The sequence below is a fragment of the Fringilla coelebs genome (assembly GCF_963513975.1).
Source record: "Fringilla coelebs genome assembly, chromosome: 8".
In the NCBI taxonomy this organism is placed as follows: domain Eukaryota; kingdom Metazoa; phylum Chordata; class Aves; order Passeriformes; family Fringillidae; genus Fringilla; species Fringilla coelebs.
In genome coordinates this window covers 8315680-8334280 of record NC_140066.1, presented here as the reverse complement: position 1 = coordinate 8334280, position 18601 = coordinate 8315680, and the positions used below count along the sequence as shown (strand labels likewise).

The window sequence follows — 18601 nt, the reverse complement described above, 5'->3', positions numbered from 1 at the left end:
ACCATTCATAAAAAATCAAATCTCCCTCTCCAGCCTGTGAGTGCAGTGCACAGCAGTGAACAAAGAGTTACTGACAACACGATCACTCAAGGGATTCTTGGGAGAGAGATTTTTTTTAATTGGCTGTTTTAGAGATACTTCATTATTATGTAGACACGGCTTTTATGTGGGCTGCTTCCAGTTCTACAGGGCAGCCGATCATTTGTGATCCACTGCAAAGGTAAAATCAACACATCGTTGTCACTGGCTGCAGGCAAATCAATGACAGCGACAGTTATCTGCCACATCACTTCCAGCCTCTGTGCCGTGCATGGTCCAGCTCTGATTTGAATTTTTAATGCTGCATGCAGCACTGAGCTGCACGATCTGACACAAGCATCTCCCTGTGATGGAAAAGCTGTGAAAGCCCTAATCACCATCTGACTGGGCAAAATGAGTCACTCCCCACACCCCACGCATTCAGCTCCCCCATCTCAAGGGAAATACAGCTCAAGATATAAAACAAAACCACACAAGGCTGTCCTAATAACCACACAGCTGGCACACATAGAATGTACGTATAACATTTAGTCACTCAAGTGATACATATTTATGAGGGCAATTTTCTGAAGAAAATAATCTGAGATGCAAAAGAAAATAATTCCTCAAATTTATACCCTGAAAACTCTTTTCCTCACTCTGTCAAACACCTGAAACCAATTTATTGATTCATTTAATGAAAAATGAATTGATTTATTGGCCTGATTTCTTTTCTGTGACAATACATCACGTACGTAACAAGTAGTTTAATACATCTTTGCTTTATTTTTGTTGTAAGGTACCCCTTTTGTAAACCCAAAGACAATTTTTGGTTAAAAAGACAAAATCAGCTTGGTTGTCTGAAAAGATCAGGGATGACTTTCTGCCTTTATCCTTTCATGCCTTTTATGAAATTCAGGAAAATTATGAAAATGTTTTCACCCCTAAAAGCTTTCAGGGGGCAGTGCGTTTCCTTGTCAAGGGAAGGGTGCTGACTTACATCATACATATGGCACTGCTTTGGGAAGTCCTCATTTCCCATCGTCTGTCATCTCAACTAAACCCAAACAAAGTGGCTGTGAAATTATCATAGACAGGCAGAATTTTACAGTCATTAATGTTATCTAGAAAAGATGACTGTACTAGTTACAAACCAGTGAGGACTCTGATGCCAGCATGGACCTTACCAGGAGAACAGCTGATGAAAATTAGGGAGAACACAGATGACAACTCATAGGAATGTGCCAATAAGGAAAATATAAGTGAATGTCTGATAAAAGGACTTAACCTTCATGGACTGTTACTTCAAGCATTTGACAAGAAAAATCCCATTTCAAGAAAATACATTCACTTTGCATCACTATTCCTTATGACACATTGATATTTATGGGAAGCTCAGTGTAAAAGCATTCTCACAGACTACATTGTTAAACATTGTATTTCAGCAATGCTTATGCTGTTATTCACCAGCTGGTTTATATTTGGTTGCTCTAAATGATATTTTTCACCCATCTGGGAAAGGTGGGTGGATGGCAAATTTCCAGCCACTGCCAAAACACTAAACAAAAATCATATAATAATGATAATAGAAATACCTTATCTATTTTCATGAATGTGCCCTTGACAGGGATTTGAGAAAAACACTAAGTAGCTTTGATTATCTTGATGTTACCAGGGAGATGATGAATCTGGAGTGTACCACCAACCCCATCTTATCTTCAACCACAGCAGAGTTTTACAGCACTGCCACACTGCACTATCCAGGAAAAAGTCACCACAAATTAACTGGAAATGTGGCAGGAGACGCAGCTTAGAGCAAAGGCCAGCACATCTGCTCTGGGGGAGAAGCAGCCTGTGCACGTGCTGCTCACAGCTCTGCCACAGCCAGACCTATCCCCAGGGCCTGCCTGGGCCACCTCTGCCCATGGCTGGTCAAAGGAAGTTGCTAAACATGTTAGAAGCCAGTGCAAACTGCTGAAACACACAGAGGGAAAATTCAGGCCATGGTGGGCATGATCATCAATTTAGAATGCCCCTACATGGAAATGAAGTATAAGTGAAGTCATTTAAGTTATGGTGTCCTATATCAGCTAAGATGTCAGTTCAAATACTTCAGATTTTGTGTTCATTATGGTGCCTAACATGAGTTTTTCTGATGCAGTAATTCCTGATCCATGCTAAAGCAAATGAAAGGACAAATTACTATCTCAAATGGATCCATAAATTGCCTTGGAAAAAATACCCATATCGTTTTCTCTTAAGAAGAGTATCCCAAAGGTTTGAAAAAGAAGCATCTTGGATGAAGGTTTCTTATCTCTTCTTATGCCCTCTTAAAGCAACTGACAATTCAAAGATCTTAAGCTAAGCCAATTCCACTAGAGAAAAAGCATTGTACATTATTACAAATAATGGTAAAATGAAGATATTTATAGGAAGTCGGAGAAAGACAGGAAGAGAAACAGTGTAGTCCTTCTCAGCCATTTGTTATTTTTGATAATACTTAAGAAAACACAGTCACTGAAGCACCATAGCCTTGTCTGCTGGAGGAAGCACAGTACAAAAGGACTCCCACCCCACTCCCAGAGGAAGCTCAGCCTGTAGCAGAGACACCTTCTCTACAACTGAGCCAGGACCCATTGATAATCACCCCTTCCACCAGTGATTATTGAAAATGAAGAGGGGAGGCCTTAGGGCAAGGAATTACTGAGATAACAGATATTCTCTCACATCTAGATGAATGCCACACATTCACTAGAGTAAATCCCTCTGGAGAGTGGGACACTGAAAGAACAAATTCTCCCAGTTCCTCACCAAAATGCTGTGGCACTGAGAGGCAGTACCCTGACGTGGCACAGGGCCATGTCCAGCAGGATCTGCACTGTGGGATGTGTTGGTCAGCACATCCAGGAGGCCATAGCCTGACAAGAGCAATGTGACAAATGAGAAAGAATTTGCCCCTAGAAAGAATTTATTTCCCAGATAAAGGATTACTATTATCAGCATCCTTTGTCTCATTCTTGTGGGCATCCAAAGGTTTGGTAAATTTAAGAACTGAGGGAAAAGGAAAAGGACCCTGGTGTGCCCCAGCCATGAGCTCTGCTCAGACTTAGTCAGGAGGATGAGAAGCAGGGTTGAGGAGCAAAGCCCAGGCTTGGTGCTTCCTGCATAAACTGATACCACCCTGACCCCCACACAGTGCTTCTGAATGAAAAGGATGGCTGCAGCCTGCCCCTGGGCCTGCTCCTGTGCCTCCCAGACGGTAAGGCAGCTATTCTATTATATCCAGTTTATTGATGGATTCACTGGATTTGTGAAATCGGCTGGGGCAGAGAAGGAGAGTAATCCAAGCTTTCAGCATTTAATAGCCTTTGAAGTGATTCATATTGGAAAGAAACTGAGCAAATTTCAACCTGTTCCATTTTTTTACTCTAAGGAAATTAATGCTTTTATATGTCACACTGGAACAGCTTTTTAATCTGAGAGTTCAAGTTAAAATAAGATAGGCACATTTTATACGAACATAAATAAATCTCTGCAGTATCCGTTAAGGCAATATTTGTGCCTTGAGGCAAATGACATTTTCAATTCAGAACTTCCTTTATGGGGAACAAACAAGCAACAATAAGATAGAACAAGATATGCCCTGGGTCTGCATAATGCCACGGGTGAGCAGTGAAGAGAGACACCATTTTCTCTACTCCAGAAAGAGAATTTTTCTTATGGCACCAGTTTGCAATAGACCTGAGACAAAAAATAATCTAAGATTTTGCAAAAGAAAGCACCAGATTGTAACCCTTGCTGATTCCTCATTTGTTTTTAACAATTAATTTTAATTTCTAAGCTAATAATTGGTTTTATTATTTTACACTGATTTATTACAATATTTTTTCTTAGCCTTTAAGGAATCCTTTGCAAGGATTTTAAATGGAAGATTTCAAGCGGAAGCTTCAGTGAATATTTGCATTGGGGCTTCTCAAAAGAAACAATAACTTAATGATTTCTCCCAGGGCCTGAGGTGGCTCTAGAGAGGCTGAGTGTACTCTCTTGTATTGTCACTGAATGTGCCCTGCTTGTCAGCATTGAGATTTTCTACAGTGAGCTGCACAACAGTGACACAAAATGCAGAGGAAACAATTCACTGCAAGGAGAAGATTAGGTCTGAATTCCTTTAAAAGGACACATTGTGGTCTCCCCCTAATGAAAGTCAGGCATCTATTAATAGACATAGATGCTCTCTGACTCATTATGGAGACAAAGCCTTCTTTCCCAGAGTTTTTCAGGAATGGGCTTCTCTTCACCCAGCTCTTTTCTCCCACTGGTTTTGTTGTGTTGTCTTGGCCTACACTAAAATACCCAACTGCTCTCTGTGTAAATCCCATGTTCCCCACTGTCCTTGCAGTGTGAGTGGACTCTGTGTTGGGGTGCAGGGTCCCCAGATGTGGGGAGATGCTTTATAGGGTTTCCCACTTTGCATAATTGCAAAGCTTGGGTTCACCCCCTCCCCCTCACAGGGTATTGCTGACTGTGAGGACCTCCCCCAGGCTCATCCACGGTTCAATGTCATCACACCAACACCTTTTTGTGCTTCAACCACACTGAGCTCCTGGCAGCAGCTTATTTCTCTGTGACAGCAGCTTGTTTCAAGTGTCACTGGCATTATTTGGCTTTCCTTGCTTCCCCTCTTCAGCTCTCCCCTCCTTCCATCTTACAACCAGAGCACCTTTTAGACTCCATTGTACTGATCCTAGCTTACTTATGCAGGATGTACCAACCTTGAGAACTCCTTATTTTTAAACAAAACATATTTATGGTCCATATTTATATGACATATAATATATAAATATATTATATAAACATATAATATTTATATGATATATAACATACACACGGTTCCCGTTTAACAGATGAACCATCTAGAGTTGTAATACAAGGAAAAAATCAAATGTTCTTGAGATGTCCCTTCACTCAGTCAGTATTGAGTGTTTGATTCTTTTCTGAGTGTAAAAAAAGCAATCTAAAGTTGGCTTAAAAATTTTTTAAAATCTCTTGCTTCTAGCTTTAAACTATTTTAGCAGTCTCATATCACATTTTTAAGCTTTTCTTCAAAAACATGACTACAATCTTTCATTAAAAAGCTAATCTAAGATTATGAAGCAATTTCATTATTCCAAAACCTTGAAATTAACAAAAAAACAAAACATCTTTTCAAAATTTATAACATCATATTTCAACTTTGAGTTACACTTACCTCATTTAAGCTGTTAAATTGATCAGTTGCTTCTTTTGGTGAAATGCTTGTGCTCTGATCTATTCTACAAAACAAAATTTAAAAAATAATTCAATAGATTGCCTACCTGTGCTGCAAATATCTCAAGCTTTTCATCATGCGTGTATGTAATTTATAATTTACATAATTAATCTGTTTTATTTATAAGAAACAGCATTTCTGTGAAAGTAACATCTCTATTTTTTAACCCATTCAAAACAACAGTGGTTTTTTTGGAATCCTAAATAATTCATTTAGACTGTAAATGAAGTCCTGGAAACTATGACATTAATATCTGGGCTCACTCTGTTGTGTCAAAAAGTTCTACAGATATATGTATGATGTGTGACTTGGTGTGCTAACAGAGTTAATGCCAAGAAAAAGCTCAAACACATGCTTAAATCTAAGCACAATTTGTCCCACATGCTTTAAATTAGGAACAAGAGTTTTCCAATATCACAGCCATAAAGAATAAATCCTTCCATATTTAAATTTGATGACATTTCAGGCTCCCAGTCTTCAGCTTTTTGCTTTTGCAAATTTCAGAAAGGCCCCAGGTGACTGGAAATCCTGTAAGAGAGCTGTCCTCATTTTCTAGTGAGTGTCACATGGCTGCCATCAGAGATGTCCACACCTTTGGTTTTCTCTCAGTATATTGCTGCTTCTCCACATGGGAAGAGGAAAGGAAGGCCCTGGACTAGTGAGGGGCAGATCTCTTCCCCCTGGCTGTGGCCACTGAGGAGCTGTGCTCCACCCAGGCAGACATGGCCCACACAGCTCACAGCATCAGGGTTAGGTACTAATTCACTACACCAAGGAATGAAACTCAAGCCTGGAAACGGCTTCCCACTGACTGAGCAACCCCAGTAGCCTCCCGCCACCACTCTGTTGATTCCCAGAACAAGCTGAGGCTTTGCACACCTGATTTCAGAGCCTGACATGGGTGTGCCACAAGCTGACTCTCAACTCAGGGGAAGCGAGAAAACTGTAGCTGTCTCAGAGAATGAGATGTGTCAGCGCTGAAAAGGTGCTGATAATATCTGCTGGCCCCTGGAGACTCACTCAGAGATGTGATCATACCCAACACAAAACCCAGATTTCTTTGCACAAAATAATTCATATTTTTCTGGCCATAGAGTCACCCAACAAAAACAAAGAGCTGTAAAATCCTCTAGAGACCTCAAAACCAGAGCAGAGAGATGCAGATGTGTTTGTTGTAGTTCTTCCTGGATTTGTAAGGCATTTAATGACTGAAATGATGGCTATGCCACTTCTCTTACCAAAGCATACACATTAGATAGCTACACCAGGGTGAAAAACCACTTGGCTCCTAATAGGATCCAAGATGTGCAATTCCCATAGGAACAGAAATGAGTCATGAGAACAGCAAAAGGACTAATTTAATAGGAAAGAGTGAAATATTTGTAGTTTGGTTTAATAACACGTAAGGAAGCAGCTGCAAGACTATAAACAGCTGAAGAACTAATTCACTAATTAAGAAAAATATTTAAGGTGATTTCATTGAACTAGAGCTAGACACGAGGGAAAGGATGAAAACAATACATGTCAGACTTGCACACTTCTGGTATTCATTTGGATAACTCCTTTCAGGGTGTATAACACAGCAAATCTCCTTAATAACATAAAAAAAAAACAATTAAAAAAAAAAGAGACAGAAACAAACAGTAAATGCTAGCAGCGCTTTTTACAGGAACTGTATAAGGTTCTACATCATTTACAGCTGTACACCTCATGAGTCTTGCACTCTGGAGAGCAAAATGTTTACAGCGGCCATGAGGTACCACCTCTGTCATTCAGGCTGATGCACTTGCCAGCTGTTTTAGGATGCCTTTAATCTTTCATTCTACTGTTCCCTTTTACACTAGAAATACTGGAGTAAGATGAGTTATTTGGATTCTGGAGATACTGAAATCATTTAAATGAGTAACCATTTCTGGGTGATGAGCATTTACATTTTCAGTCTCCTGTGTGCTGAGCTGATCTTACTCTACACAGAAAGTTTTGGGGTGTGCTTTTTCATTTTCACCAAGATTCATTGCTCTGCTAGGCAAATGCAGGTCTTCTGATTGTCACCAGGCAACACAGGGCTTACAATTTAATAACTATGGTTTGGATTCTACTCTCATTAAAAGTCAATCACAAAATACCCATTAACTTCAAAATCAGCAGGAACAAAGCCCAATTTTCCATCTGTGCTGAGTACATTAAAATTATTTCAGACCTTAGCTGAAATTTTGAATAATTGCAGGCACCCTTATTTTGTATAATTTACATCCTGTAAAGTAATGAAAATTAAATTCTCTCTGTGGCTACTACTCAAATATCTGTCTCTCGCCCTCCTTTATAGACTGGCTTTGGCAGAATTATCCTTTTCTCCATGACAGAGACGGCAAAGATGCAATAAGTAACATGTACATTTGAGGCTTGTGGATATAAGAAAAAAAAAAAAAAGAAATAAACACCACCTAAATTCTAATTATCATAACAGAGCTCCTACTAGACTTCAAGGGGGAAATAAATTTGCATGAGCACTGTGCTGTTGAAAATAAAGATCAGGACATGTGAATTTTTGAATTATGCCCAACATCACTTTTAAACCTGTATAAAATTCAAATAAAACCACATAATTTTAAAAGCTGGGGAAGATGTACCTAAGCAAATCCCCACCACATTTCCTCTGTGAAACACAGAAAGAAGCATTACATTTTGTAACTTGCAAATGTCACTCCAGCCCAGCTCTGGTCACACAAACCCCATCCCCAGGCTGTTTATTTGTTTGTGCACTACAACACCACACGTGTGGTGTGTCTTGGCATGGATAATGCCAGGGTGAGTCCTGCCCATCAACCTCATGGTATTTTGTGGGATGAAACTCCTTATCCAGAGTCACCTTCAGTCTATCCTGGCCCAACACTCCTCCCCTGTGTCCAGTCCCAGAGCCAGTGAGGGCAATCTTGGTGGTAAATAGCTCACCAGTGGCAGTCTCAGTTCCCTGGCAGGGCACTGATTCAGTCTGTCCAGAGTTACAGCAGAACACACCACCAGCACATCTCAGCACCCAGAAAACAGATGGCTCTTTTCTGAGACCTTCCCAAATGGCAAAAAGCATTATGAAATCCAAACTGCTGCAGGTGGATGCTTCAAAAGCACACCTATGACTCCTTAGAAAGCAATGCAGAAGTGCAACAGGCTTTGGGGTGAACATAAAGTGCACACCTGCAAAGAAAGAGAAATCAACCTTGAAGGGCCCAAGGGCAGTCCATGAGCACTGGAATGGGAGATCAGACAGAGAGCCAGTGTAGCAGTGCCTGTCTCATGAGTCCCAGCCCTTGTGTAACCCAGCCAGCGCTTGTTATTCTTTCTATAAGCAGCTCTTGTACTCAGCAGGTGCAGTCCTTATTGGGGCTGCAGCAAGAGCTGTTCTCATCTTCTTCCTCCTCTATCCTCTCCCCATTCCCCCTTTTGCTTTCTTTTTCTTAATTGCACTGCAACCCAAAAGCTTGCTCAGAGACTTTTCCCTGGTACAAGAAGTATCACTGGAACCATAAACACCAGTATTTCAATACCACCATCTCTGAAGAAATTTTTCTTAGGAACCAGTCAATCATTTCCCAACTTTCTCCCTTTTCACCTGGCTGCCTGTGCAGGTGAGGAAATGCAGCCCTTCAGGCTCTGCTTCAGCCGTGCAGGTCTGCATGGGGACATCAGGACTTCTGCAGCTTCCCTGCTGCTTCCCACTCATCTCTGAGTTGTAGCTGTTCAGCAGAAACCCTGAAAACCTCAAGAGTTCCCACCTGAACTGCACTCTCAAAATATACTCGCCTTGCAAACTTTAATACTGAAAGCCTTGCTAGAGCTTGGCCTCCCCTCAGGGAAGCACAGAAACCTCAAGAGGCTCCGGCTGACCCCAAGATCTAGGGCAGCCCTGGGCTAGCAGCATTTCCACTTCTACTGCAGAACAATCACAGGTCTGGCTGCAACAGGCACCCTACAGCCTCTGCCAAAAATAGAGTTACAGAATCACAGAATAGGGACCAGCCCTGGGACCAGATAAATCCTGATAAATGAAACCACTTCATTCCCAGTTTATTTGGGGAATGGTGAAGAGAGGGAACTTCCAGGAATTTTTCTTTGGCAGAAAACTTCACCCCAAATTGTGGTTCTGAATTCCACTCTGACTTGATATGCAGCCTTCGCTGAAGCATTGACCTTCCCACTGCCCAGGGGTGCTTGGTTTCAGCCTCCTCTCTGTGTAACAGGCATCTGAGGAAAGCACCAGGCTCTGCTCAGGTAACTGCACACAGCCTGCAGCCTGCTCCAGTTTTGCTGCTGATTGCCTTTGAGAAGGCAATTGGCAGAAGCAGCCATTGTAATCATGTGTATTGTTCCATACTGTTTTTTCTAGTCTGTTAAAAAAAAGGCAATTCCTTTATTTGTTCCCAGACCTGTTTATAACTTTTACCTGCCTTCTATCAAAGTGCAGATTATATTGCACTCGTATCCAAACCCAGCTACACACAATGACCAGAGCAGTATTCAATGTAATCACTGGCAATAGCATTAGAAATACATGTTCTGGAAAAAAGGTGTAAAGGTTCCCTTCCATGCAGATGGCATTTCATCTACTAAATTGATGCTGATTTTCATAAATCATACATGATAAACACCTCTTGAGGTTGAAACCCATGCTTCACAGGTCAGGTACAGCTTAGCCAAAAACAAGACACTATTCCCTTATTCTTCTGGCTGCAAATCTCTTCAAGTCTACTCTTCCATTTCCCTCAAATCCCACAAAACTTTCCTTTATTGTTTCAGTGATTACCATAAAATGAAAGTACCACCTCAAAGAAACAATACACGCTTCTGTGAATTGGTGCTCTTACATGGCCTGGTTTGTTCTTCTGTGTCGCACATCTGTTTATGAGAATCCCTTGTTAGAATATCCTAAACTTAGATTATTCTGCTTAACAGGAACAGTACTGAAAAGTTTTTTATATTTCAGCAGTCTTTAATCCGTATTTAGACAAGTTAAAATGATCTGGTTTTTAGCTGCCTCACAGATTTCTTAAAAACCTCTAGAGTTCAGAGGTATTTAGACCTTTAATCCCCAATGAGACTAAAGGCAGAGCTATAGCTCCCTGCAGCATTAAGTTAAAGCAGAAGTAACAACAGGATGCACTAGAAACAATCAACCTTGATCCTTTATTTAAGGCAGAAATAAATCCTTCTTCTCCTGTCCTCTTCCTCCACATCTGATACATGAAGAGAGGTGTATAGGGACACCCCAGCAGCAGTGTGTCCCTCTCCTCTCTTCCTAAAGACCAGAGAGCTTCTACTCTGACTTAGAGACACTAGGCAGGTGTCATATCCCAAAGTATTGCTAATTTTACCAGCAGCCCAGCAAAACCAGTGGAACACAGTGAAACTTGGGGTTTGTGGTTCTGACAGATGTGTTCTGCCCAAACCTAGCTATGACTGCTGCCTGCTGCCAACACTGAATGCTTAACCTTTGCATGTCCCACAGCAGAGAAGGCAGAAAACAAGGCAGGACATCATGCCCTGGCAGCAGCGTCCCAGCCTGTGGCTGAAGTCAGTGCTGTGAGCCTGGTGCAGCAGCCAGAGACCCCTGTGAGCTGAGATATGGACTGTCACCTGCTGTGGCCCTGCCAAGGCAGCACAGGGAGGGGGCAGCTGCTGGTGACCCTCAGGAGGGGTCACCAGACACAGCAATCCTCAAACTGGAGGTGGGAACTCCAACATAGGCAAGTGGATGTGCCCTGGCACAGCTGGATGGTGGGAGTGTCAGTTCAAGGACAGCTAAAACAAATAAAGAGTGCATTCTATATGTGAGGCCAGAGACCGCATGTCAATGCTTGTTTATGTTTGGAGTTCCTTATTTGAGAGTAAAGTCACCTACTTTCTTTTTTTTTTTTAATGTAATGAAACTGAACCATGGCCAAAATTGAGATTTGATCACTGTGCTTGCACAGCACTTAGAATGGCAAATCCAGGCATCTTTCTTTAATAGATTTAGCCCTTTTTGGATAGTAGGCTTTCTAAGGAGCTACCATGGTGTTAAACAAGAATAAATAGCGCAGTGAAAAGTGGTTTAATACCAGGCAGACTAAAAAGGCTAAACACTTGAAGTGGACAGGGGAATTTTGCTCTGGTTTTATTCATGCACACTCCACTCTGGTTCCAGTCTTTAAAGTTGTTGTGTCTTTCATCATGTTCCTTTCAAAATTAACCAGTTATTTATTACCTACCCATACTCAAACATCCCACCAGCAGAGCCACTGGGTAGGTTTGATACCACACTCAGGAAGCTCCTAGCTCCTCTTTACTAGTCCATGGGATTCTTTCCTCTTGTAAGTAATGTCAGAAGAGAAGGCAGGCTTCCTAATTAAAAATCCTTCCTGAGATGCAGTGTTTCAATTGCACATACAAGCACTGGATGGGAAAAGCACTTTGTTGTCCAAGTTAATTAAATGCTTTTTCATTCTGCTAAACCTTCCTTTGAGTGCACAAATTAAGACCATTTACAACGTTGCCTCCTAAAAGCTGTGGAGAAAGCAACCAGTTGATGTCACATAAAGCACCAAAGTGCCATTGGATGGCAGCTGTCACTGCTGTCCCGTTCCTGACTGCAAACAATCCTTGAGCCAGTGAGCTCTATCTGTCAACCAGCTGTGCCCTGAGCCACTGAGCATCCCTGGAATAGACTGCTGCTGCTTCAGACCCTCCAAAGGGAGCCAGAAACTCTGCCACAGTGCACCAAGGCCGTCATGCACATCACGACAAACAGAAGACTTGGCTCACCTGACAAAAACTCTGTGCACAGAAAAGCAGAGCCAAACCAGCACCTGAACATGGGATATTTATGCCCCTAGATTTAGTAAGGACTAAATCATATCCTTAGGACACACCTTCACTGGTCAGTTGAGTGAGTTGAAATCCCAATTTTAGCCATTTGCAAGGCCATGATAGATGAAAGTAGAAGCTGTGACTTCCAATACTTACTAGAGCTAAGTTACTTCATCACCTGCTGACTTACCTGCCATCGGGACATGGTCAATGCCAGACCTGAGCACACAGTGCCCTTCCAGCACCAGAACAAGCACAGTTGCCACAGCACCCAGAGCCTAAACTGTACATAAATGGATACCCTTGCTATAATCAGGTGTGAAGTTTCCCATTTCCATTGCTCAGAGAATGCAACTCTGAAAAAGAGAGGCAATTCAGCACTGGGGGGAAAAGGAAAGAAGTGGAGAAGTATTTTTGAAACTTGGCATAGAGGAACTGAAGTTTCTAAACTAAGGATGTTCTTACTGCTTCAGCTGTAAGGGGCTTAAAGAATGAGGAAATATGCATTCTTATCTTTATCCCTTTCACTTTCTCCAAACACTCTTAGATATATAAATATAGAACGCACTGCCAACAAGAGCCAGGAGTCTGAATATTTTATGCAGTAGGCAGCGGATGAATTAGCCTTTACTACAGTTAATCAGAAGTGAAACGTGACGTGTTATCGCAAGTCTTACCTTGGCTGCAATCTCACCACTGCTTCCTGGCATTTCAAAGCCACATTCTGTGCATAGTTATTAGCTGAGCATCCAGCCTTCCCCTGCCACTCTGAGAGGCCTGGCAGTGCACACTCCAGCTCCTGCACAAAGAGAAAAAAAAAGAAAAGCTGATTGAGCCCTGTGCCAATCCAAGCTTGGCTAAATATTTTGCTTCAGGAAAAAAATACTGTATGAGACCAGGTGCTCGTTGAGGATCTTAGTTATTTTTTGGTAATAGTCTTGAAACAACTGGAGAACACAGAAGATAAAAGACTAAAAAAAGTAGTATGCTATTTCACTGGAAAACAGTTTCTGAAACCAAAGCAGACTGTAACTTTTTTGTTTATTACTTAAATAAAAGATTTCATCTTCAGAGCTAAGAGGTTCTATACAAAGAATTAATTTGAAATTATTTATTCACACATCAGTAAGATTTTATTACTTGGATATCACAGATTTCAGCTTCAGAGCTAAGAGGTTCTGTACAAAGAATTCATTTGAAATTATTTACTCATATGTCAGTAAGATTTTATTACTTGGGAATCATCAAAAAATCTGTCTGACAAAGGCGAGTGCAGTTAAATATCCCTAAAAAAAGATATGTAAAATTTAACCATTTGCCTCTTTCCCTTCCCTATCATATGTGTAGCTTTATAAATAGAGTATTACTCTGGGAGGAGGGAAAGGCAGTGAGAGGAAAAAAAGTCACATCACCCATTCTGCTGCACAGAAAATAAAAAAAGCAATTTAGTCCAAAAAATTGAGTCAAAGAACAGGAATGAGAAAAGTATACATTCAACTCCAAGCTTTTGAAAACCAGTTGTAGGGCTGTGAAAAGATGTGTTCGGTGCATTTTAATTTCCTTACCTATGAAATGGATTGCAATATATCCATTGCACTGCAATGAAATTAAGATCTTTGAAAATGTGATCATCAAAGTGGGACTTTTTTTCTACCTCTTTATTAGCTTTTGTAATCAAATATCTTAATCTAATAGTTAAAAAAATTAAAATACAATTCGCTCTGCAAAACAACAGAGCTCCCTTTCCTGCTAAAGCAATGTACCTGACTTTGCTCCAGTGTCAGAGCTTAGCTGGGGGCATGGAAGTCAAAAGTTTGGATAGGACTCTTCAGATGGGAACTTGCAAGGCAGAGAGAACAGCAATTCCACGTGCTTTCTGCTGGATGAAGGGGAAAGCTGAGGACAAGAGCGCTGGCAATAAGCCCTTGCTTGAAGGCTTGATGTTAGAGGACTTGGGTGGCTTTGGGTTGTTTCTGTATTTTTTTTTCTCTTTTATGTCTTTGTTGCTGCTCAAAAATCATGTCATTAGGGTGTTAACAAGTTACACTAGGGAAATACCCTTGATGGAATCACTGTTTCTAAGTAACAGTGAAATCCTGATGTGTCACAGGCCCCTAGAGCAGGGCCCTGTCTTCTACTGCATTTTTGTTTCTTTTCACTAAAGAGGGTGACTTCTACAGTGAAATTGCATCATAATAAACATAAACAGAGTATACCCAGAAACCAAAGCAAAACTTCCAGACTGCCTGATGTGTTCATGTGTTTTTGCAGCTCATGTGCCAATATCAGCTTTGGCTTTTTGATTACTGTGCCCTTAAAATCATAATTTTAATGTCAAATTATTGGAAGTTCTTTGACATATAAGCAATTTGATAATTTCATTTATACTCAAAATACAAAACTTTACTCAGCAGTTTTCAGCATTGTCATCTTTAGGCACTGATTGTCAAGCCACCTTATTTATAGCTATTTACCTTGATAAAAAGACTTTAAAACTGAACTTGTACTGTCTCTGCCTATTAGCTACGAAGTTTGGTGTTCTTTTGTAAATATCCCCCAGTATCAATAGGGAGTTTGAGGATGACTCATTCAGGAATCCACACTCGTGACTGTGCACCAAAGGTGAGTGATAGGAGAAAGAATTGGGCAACGAAAGCAATTTTCTATTCCTCACCATCTGTTCTCACACTGACTCCCTGGAATATGTTCTGGGCATATGCTTCCTCACCTCTTGAAGTCAAATAAATCCTAATTAATTTGATTTCCTAGAGATGAGCGTTGAAGAATTGCTAAGGCAGGTGATGGAACCATGGAAAAGATGAAACCAAATAGCTGGAATACAGCGGTGCAGTTCTATTCCAGCAGCCTCCTCTCTTCCCATGTTCTGTTTGGAAAGGTTGCAGCTGCCTCCAGAGCCATCTCCTGCCTCCAGGGAAATAACTGCAGGCAACATGCAAAGTACAGCTTGACCCTGGTGACATTTTGCTATCTGATAAGTGGTCAAGTGAAATCACCTGATGCTGTTCTTTTATTACACTTGAGTTTTTTAATCATCAGTGTAAATCTAATAACCTTTTCTTCATGAAGACCAAAGGCACATGACCACAGGGCTACATTTGTGCCAAAAATATCAGAGGCACAGGAATTACACTTCAGCTGAAAGCCTTGTGAAGCTCAAAAACCTATCTTCCCTCTACTTGATCGCAGCTGTCTGTTCCCTCTCAGTGACCTTTCTACAGTGGAAACCCTTTGGATTCTCACAACTAGAAAGGCACACAAAAATGGTTCCCATCCAAACAGTCTTTAATCCTTCCAGCACACGCAGCAAACTTATTCATCTCCCAACAGCCTCTTCTAATTTTGAGGGGTCAATTCTCTGTAAAAGAAACTTATGGGCTTATAACACATAAGAGGGAATAGCAAAGAGTTCCTTGGCTTATCAGAGCAACACCTTGAACAGAGTTTCTGATACTGCTCTGGCATCACTCTTTCTGATGCCACAGAGAAGTCAGGCTGGAGAAGTGAGGAGACTGCTGAAAAAGCAATAATCCCGGGAAAGCAAGAATGAACAGTTCAATCGTGATGTGCAGTGCATCCTGCTTTTCTTTCATAAATGCATGTGCTCAGAAAGGGCTGTTTGTCAGCTGCTTGGGAGTACATCATTTACCCCATCCAGTGGCTTGGTGGCAAGGGGTTTCACCAAGGAAGGTGTATGCAGTTACAGTGTTTCATCATTTCTGTTTCTCCTGATGCAAACCCTTGAGCCATGTGAAAATTCTCTGCCTGGCACCGTTTTTCCCTCCAGAAGCTGCATACTTAAGTCATGCTGGTGTTTTATGGCAGTCTAATTATATACCCAAAAATCTTCCCATGAAAGAATTTCACCATTTCCAGTTAACCCCCTGGGGCCATGTAAAATGCTACAGAACAGCAAGTCTCTGCTGTGCTGGCTTTCATTGGGTGAGAGGTACAGGCAGGACACACACAGGAGGCTTGGAAGAGGCTGAAAAAGCAACAGATGACCTCTGAGACAGACCTTGCCCCATTTACTGCTTCTTCATGACTCTTCTTCCTGATCTGTCTCCACTTGCTCCTCACAGGGCAAAATTCTCATCATTTTTTCTGTTCAGCTGATAAACATGCCCACCTCATCTCCCTGCAGGTTAAATAATATTTCCTAGGAATGCAGTGCAGTGGCAAAAAACCTCCCAGTTATTGCTGTATTTCTAGATCAGCTCCAGAAGAACAGGCAGGAGTTTTAGGGCAAGGGTTTGACATTGATATTCCGAAAGAGACTGTGATATTACCATTTACCATTTGGTTTTCTTTTTCCTCCAGGGATTCAAAAGGACAGTTCTCACTTTGAAGGTAAGACATTCTGTCTAAAATTATGAAATCCCATTCTAAATTTGGTCCAAAATCATTCCTAGTCTATGATATGTTTGAAGTACTTCAGAAAGAGCTCTGCAAATTTCTTTCCACAAACAAGAAGGGAAGAGAGACAAAAAGTAGCCAAATACATTATACAGCCAAGATATGGAAATACAGACATCTGTATTTGTGTATGCACAATTTTATGTAAATACAGACATCTGTATTTGCAGATGTCAGGCCTTGTGCCTAATGCAGACCATCAAATCTACCAACATTAATATTAACTATCTTGGATATGAAGATATTTCCAGCTGAGGGGTTAAATCCACTCCAGAGCTCAACCCATTACACTGCACATCCAACACAACTTGGGAAGCACCAGGGAAGAACAGAGGTATTTTCAGCAGCTGCTGAGAGGTGGAATTCTGGAGTCAACAGAGCAAATGTACCATCAGAGACAGCAGCAGAAGTTTCCTCATTTCTAGTCTTCCTCAGCACCTTTTACAAAATTTGCAGTTCTGCTCCCCACAGCTCAACCTAGGAAGATGGTGGGGGATAGCACTGCTACCAGTATGCTACTGCACTGCTATGGTCTTACCATTTAAATATGAGAAAAAGAAAAATTAAGATGAAGGAAAACAGTGAAATCCCTCTATTTGCAGGCAAAATTCCAGTAAAAGAGATCGCTGATCAAATAAACAAAACAGAAACTAAATATGTATTTGCATATCTTCAGCTATGCTCTTCACTCACTTCTGAAAGCAGTTGCACCACAACCCTCTCTGCAATTCCCTAGCAGAAAGAAACTGTTATTACAGAAGGGTTGCAGACTGCAGGTCCCTGGAAATTAGGGTAGATTACTGTGGGGTCTCAAATCACACCATGAATTACCAGGGAGTCCCTCTTTGCATTTCAAAACTTGCTTAGACATTGTGCCACAAGCCTCCCCCTGGTAAGTTTAATTCTTTACCGGATTTTCCTCATGGCTTTTTCCATTTTCTAGCTTTGCAATGGGCTTAGGTTTCCTCAGCTTTAAGTTGCCCATTTCAGGCTTTAGAGTGCAGTCAGTTAAAACCTGCTGCTTGTGCTGCTGGGCGTCTTGCAAAGGCAGCTGCCTTTCCTCTAAGACAGCAGAGTTGTCCGGGTAATTTTCTTTGTTATCATCATCTCTGTAAGAAAATGAAATTGAAATGGATCAGGCAGGATTTCAGACATCTGTCAAAACATTATGAAGGAAGAAGAGCAACAAGTTCTTAGCTATGTATGGCATATAGCTTTTACTAAATTTAGTGATCTACACATCAGTTATGGATCTAAGTTAGCATTATTGCACAACTGTGGAGCTACTTAAACGTAATCTTTAGAGGCACTCTTGGGCTTCAGACCTACAGCTCCCATTCCCCAAATAAAATCTGAAACTCTCTTTTTCATGCAAAAGACTTCCCCCACCCAATGATTCACAGTAACCTCACAAAAATATCATCACAGACAATAATTCCTCTCAACAGCACAGTTCCCTTCTGTTGGTCTCTGGCTTTAAGGGCCATTGCACAGAAGGAAGGAGGAAACCACTCAAAGTAAGATCTGAACAGCCAGGGATGTGTTTGCAGAAAACATCCTCCTGTGTAAAGAGACATGTGGTGGCTTAAACATACACTGTTACTCATGAATGCTTGATCCAGGACCTGGGTCAGACATTTTCAATCTCCACCCAGACTACAATGTGCAAGCTCTCTCCAAGGAGACCTTGCTGGTGTCACCCACACCCAGTCCCTCCAGTCTTAGCCTGCTCTCATGCCTTCCATGGGGAGCACCCCTGTGGCACCACAAAGTTACCGCAGTGCAGGGGGCAGAGATGCCTCAGGAGCTGGCAGTGGCATTGCTGCTCCAGAATCTCTGGCTAGAGTTGGTGTTCAGCTGGGATTTCTGATGTTAGCTCCAGCTGGCAGCATCCTCATGGTTAGCTGGGAGATGACCTCTCTCCTGGTGTGAAACTTCCATGGTTGAGGGAGTCAAGGGCTATTTGAATTAAATCCCCTGAGATTAATTTATTTTTTT

General features: G+C 41.4%; 1 protein-coding gene across 1 annotated transcript in view; it reads right to left on the bottom strand.

Moving 5' to 3' along the window:
• Positions 1-18601, bottom strand: part of FAM13C (family with sequence similarity 13 member C) — a gene marked incomplete at both ends in the record, with an annotated part of 111724 nt that overhangs the window by 20940 nt on the left and 72183 nt on the right. The window contains 3 exons of the mRNA XM_084210334.1: positions 5267-5330; positions 12847-12968; positions 17514-17712. Of these exons, the coding sequence (XP_084066460.1) occupies positions 5267-5330; positions 12847-12968; positions 17514-17712 (385 nt within the window). The remainder of the gene's footprint in view (positions 1-5266; positions 5331-12846; positions 12969-17513; positions 17713-18601) is intronic.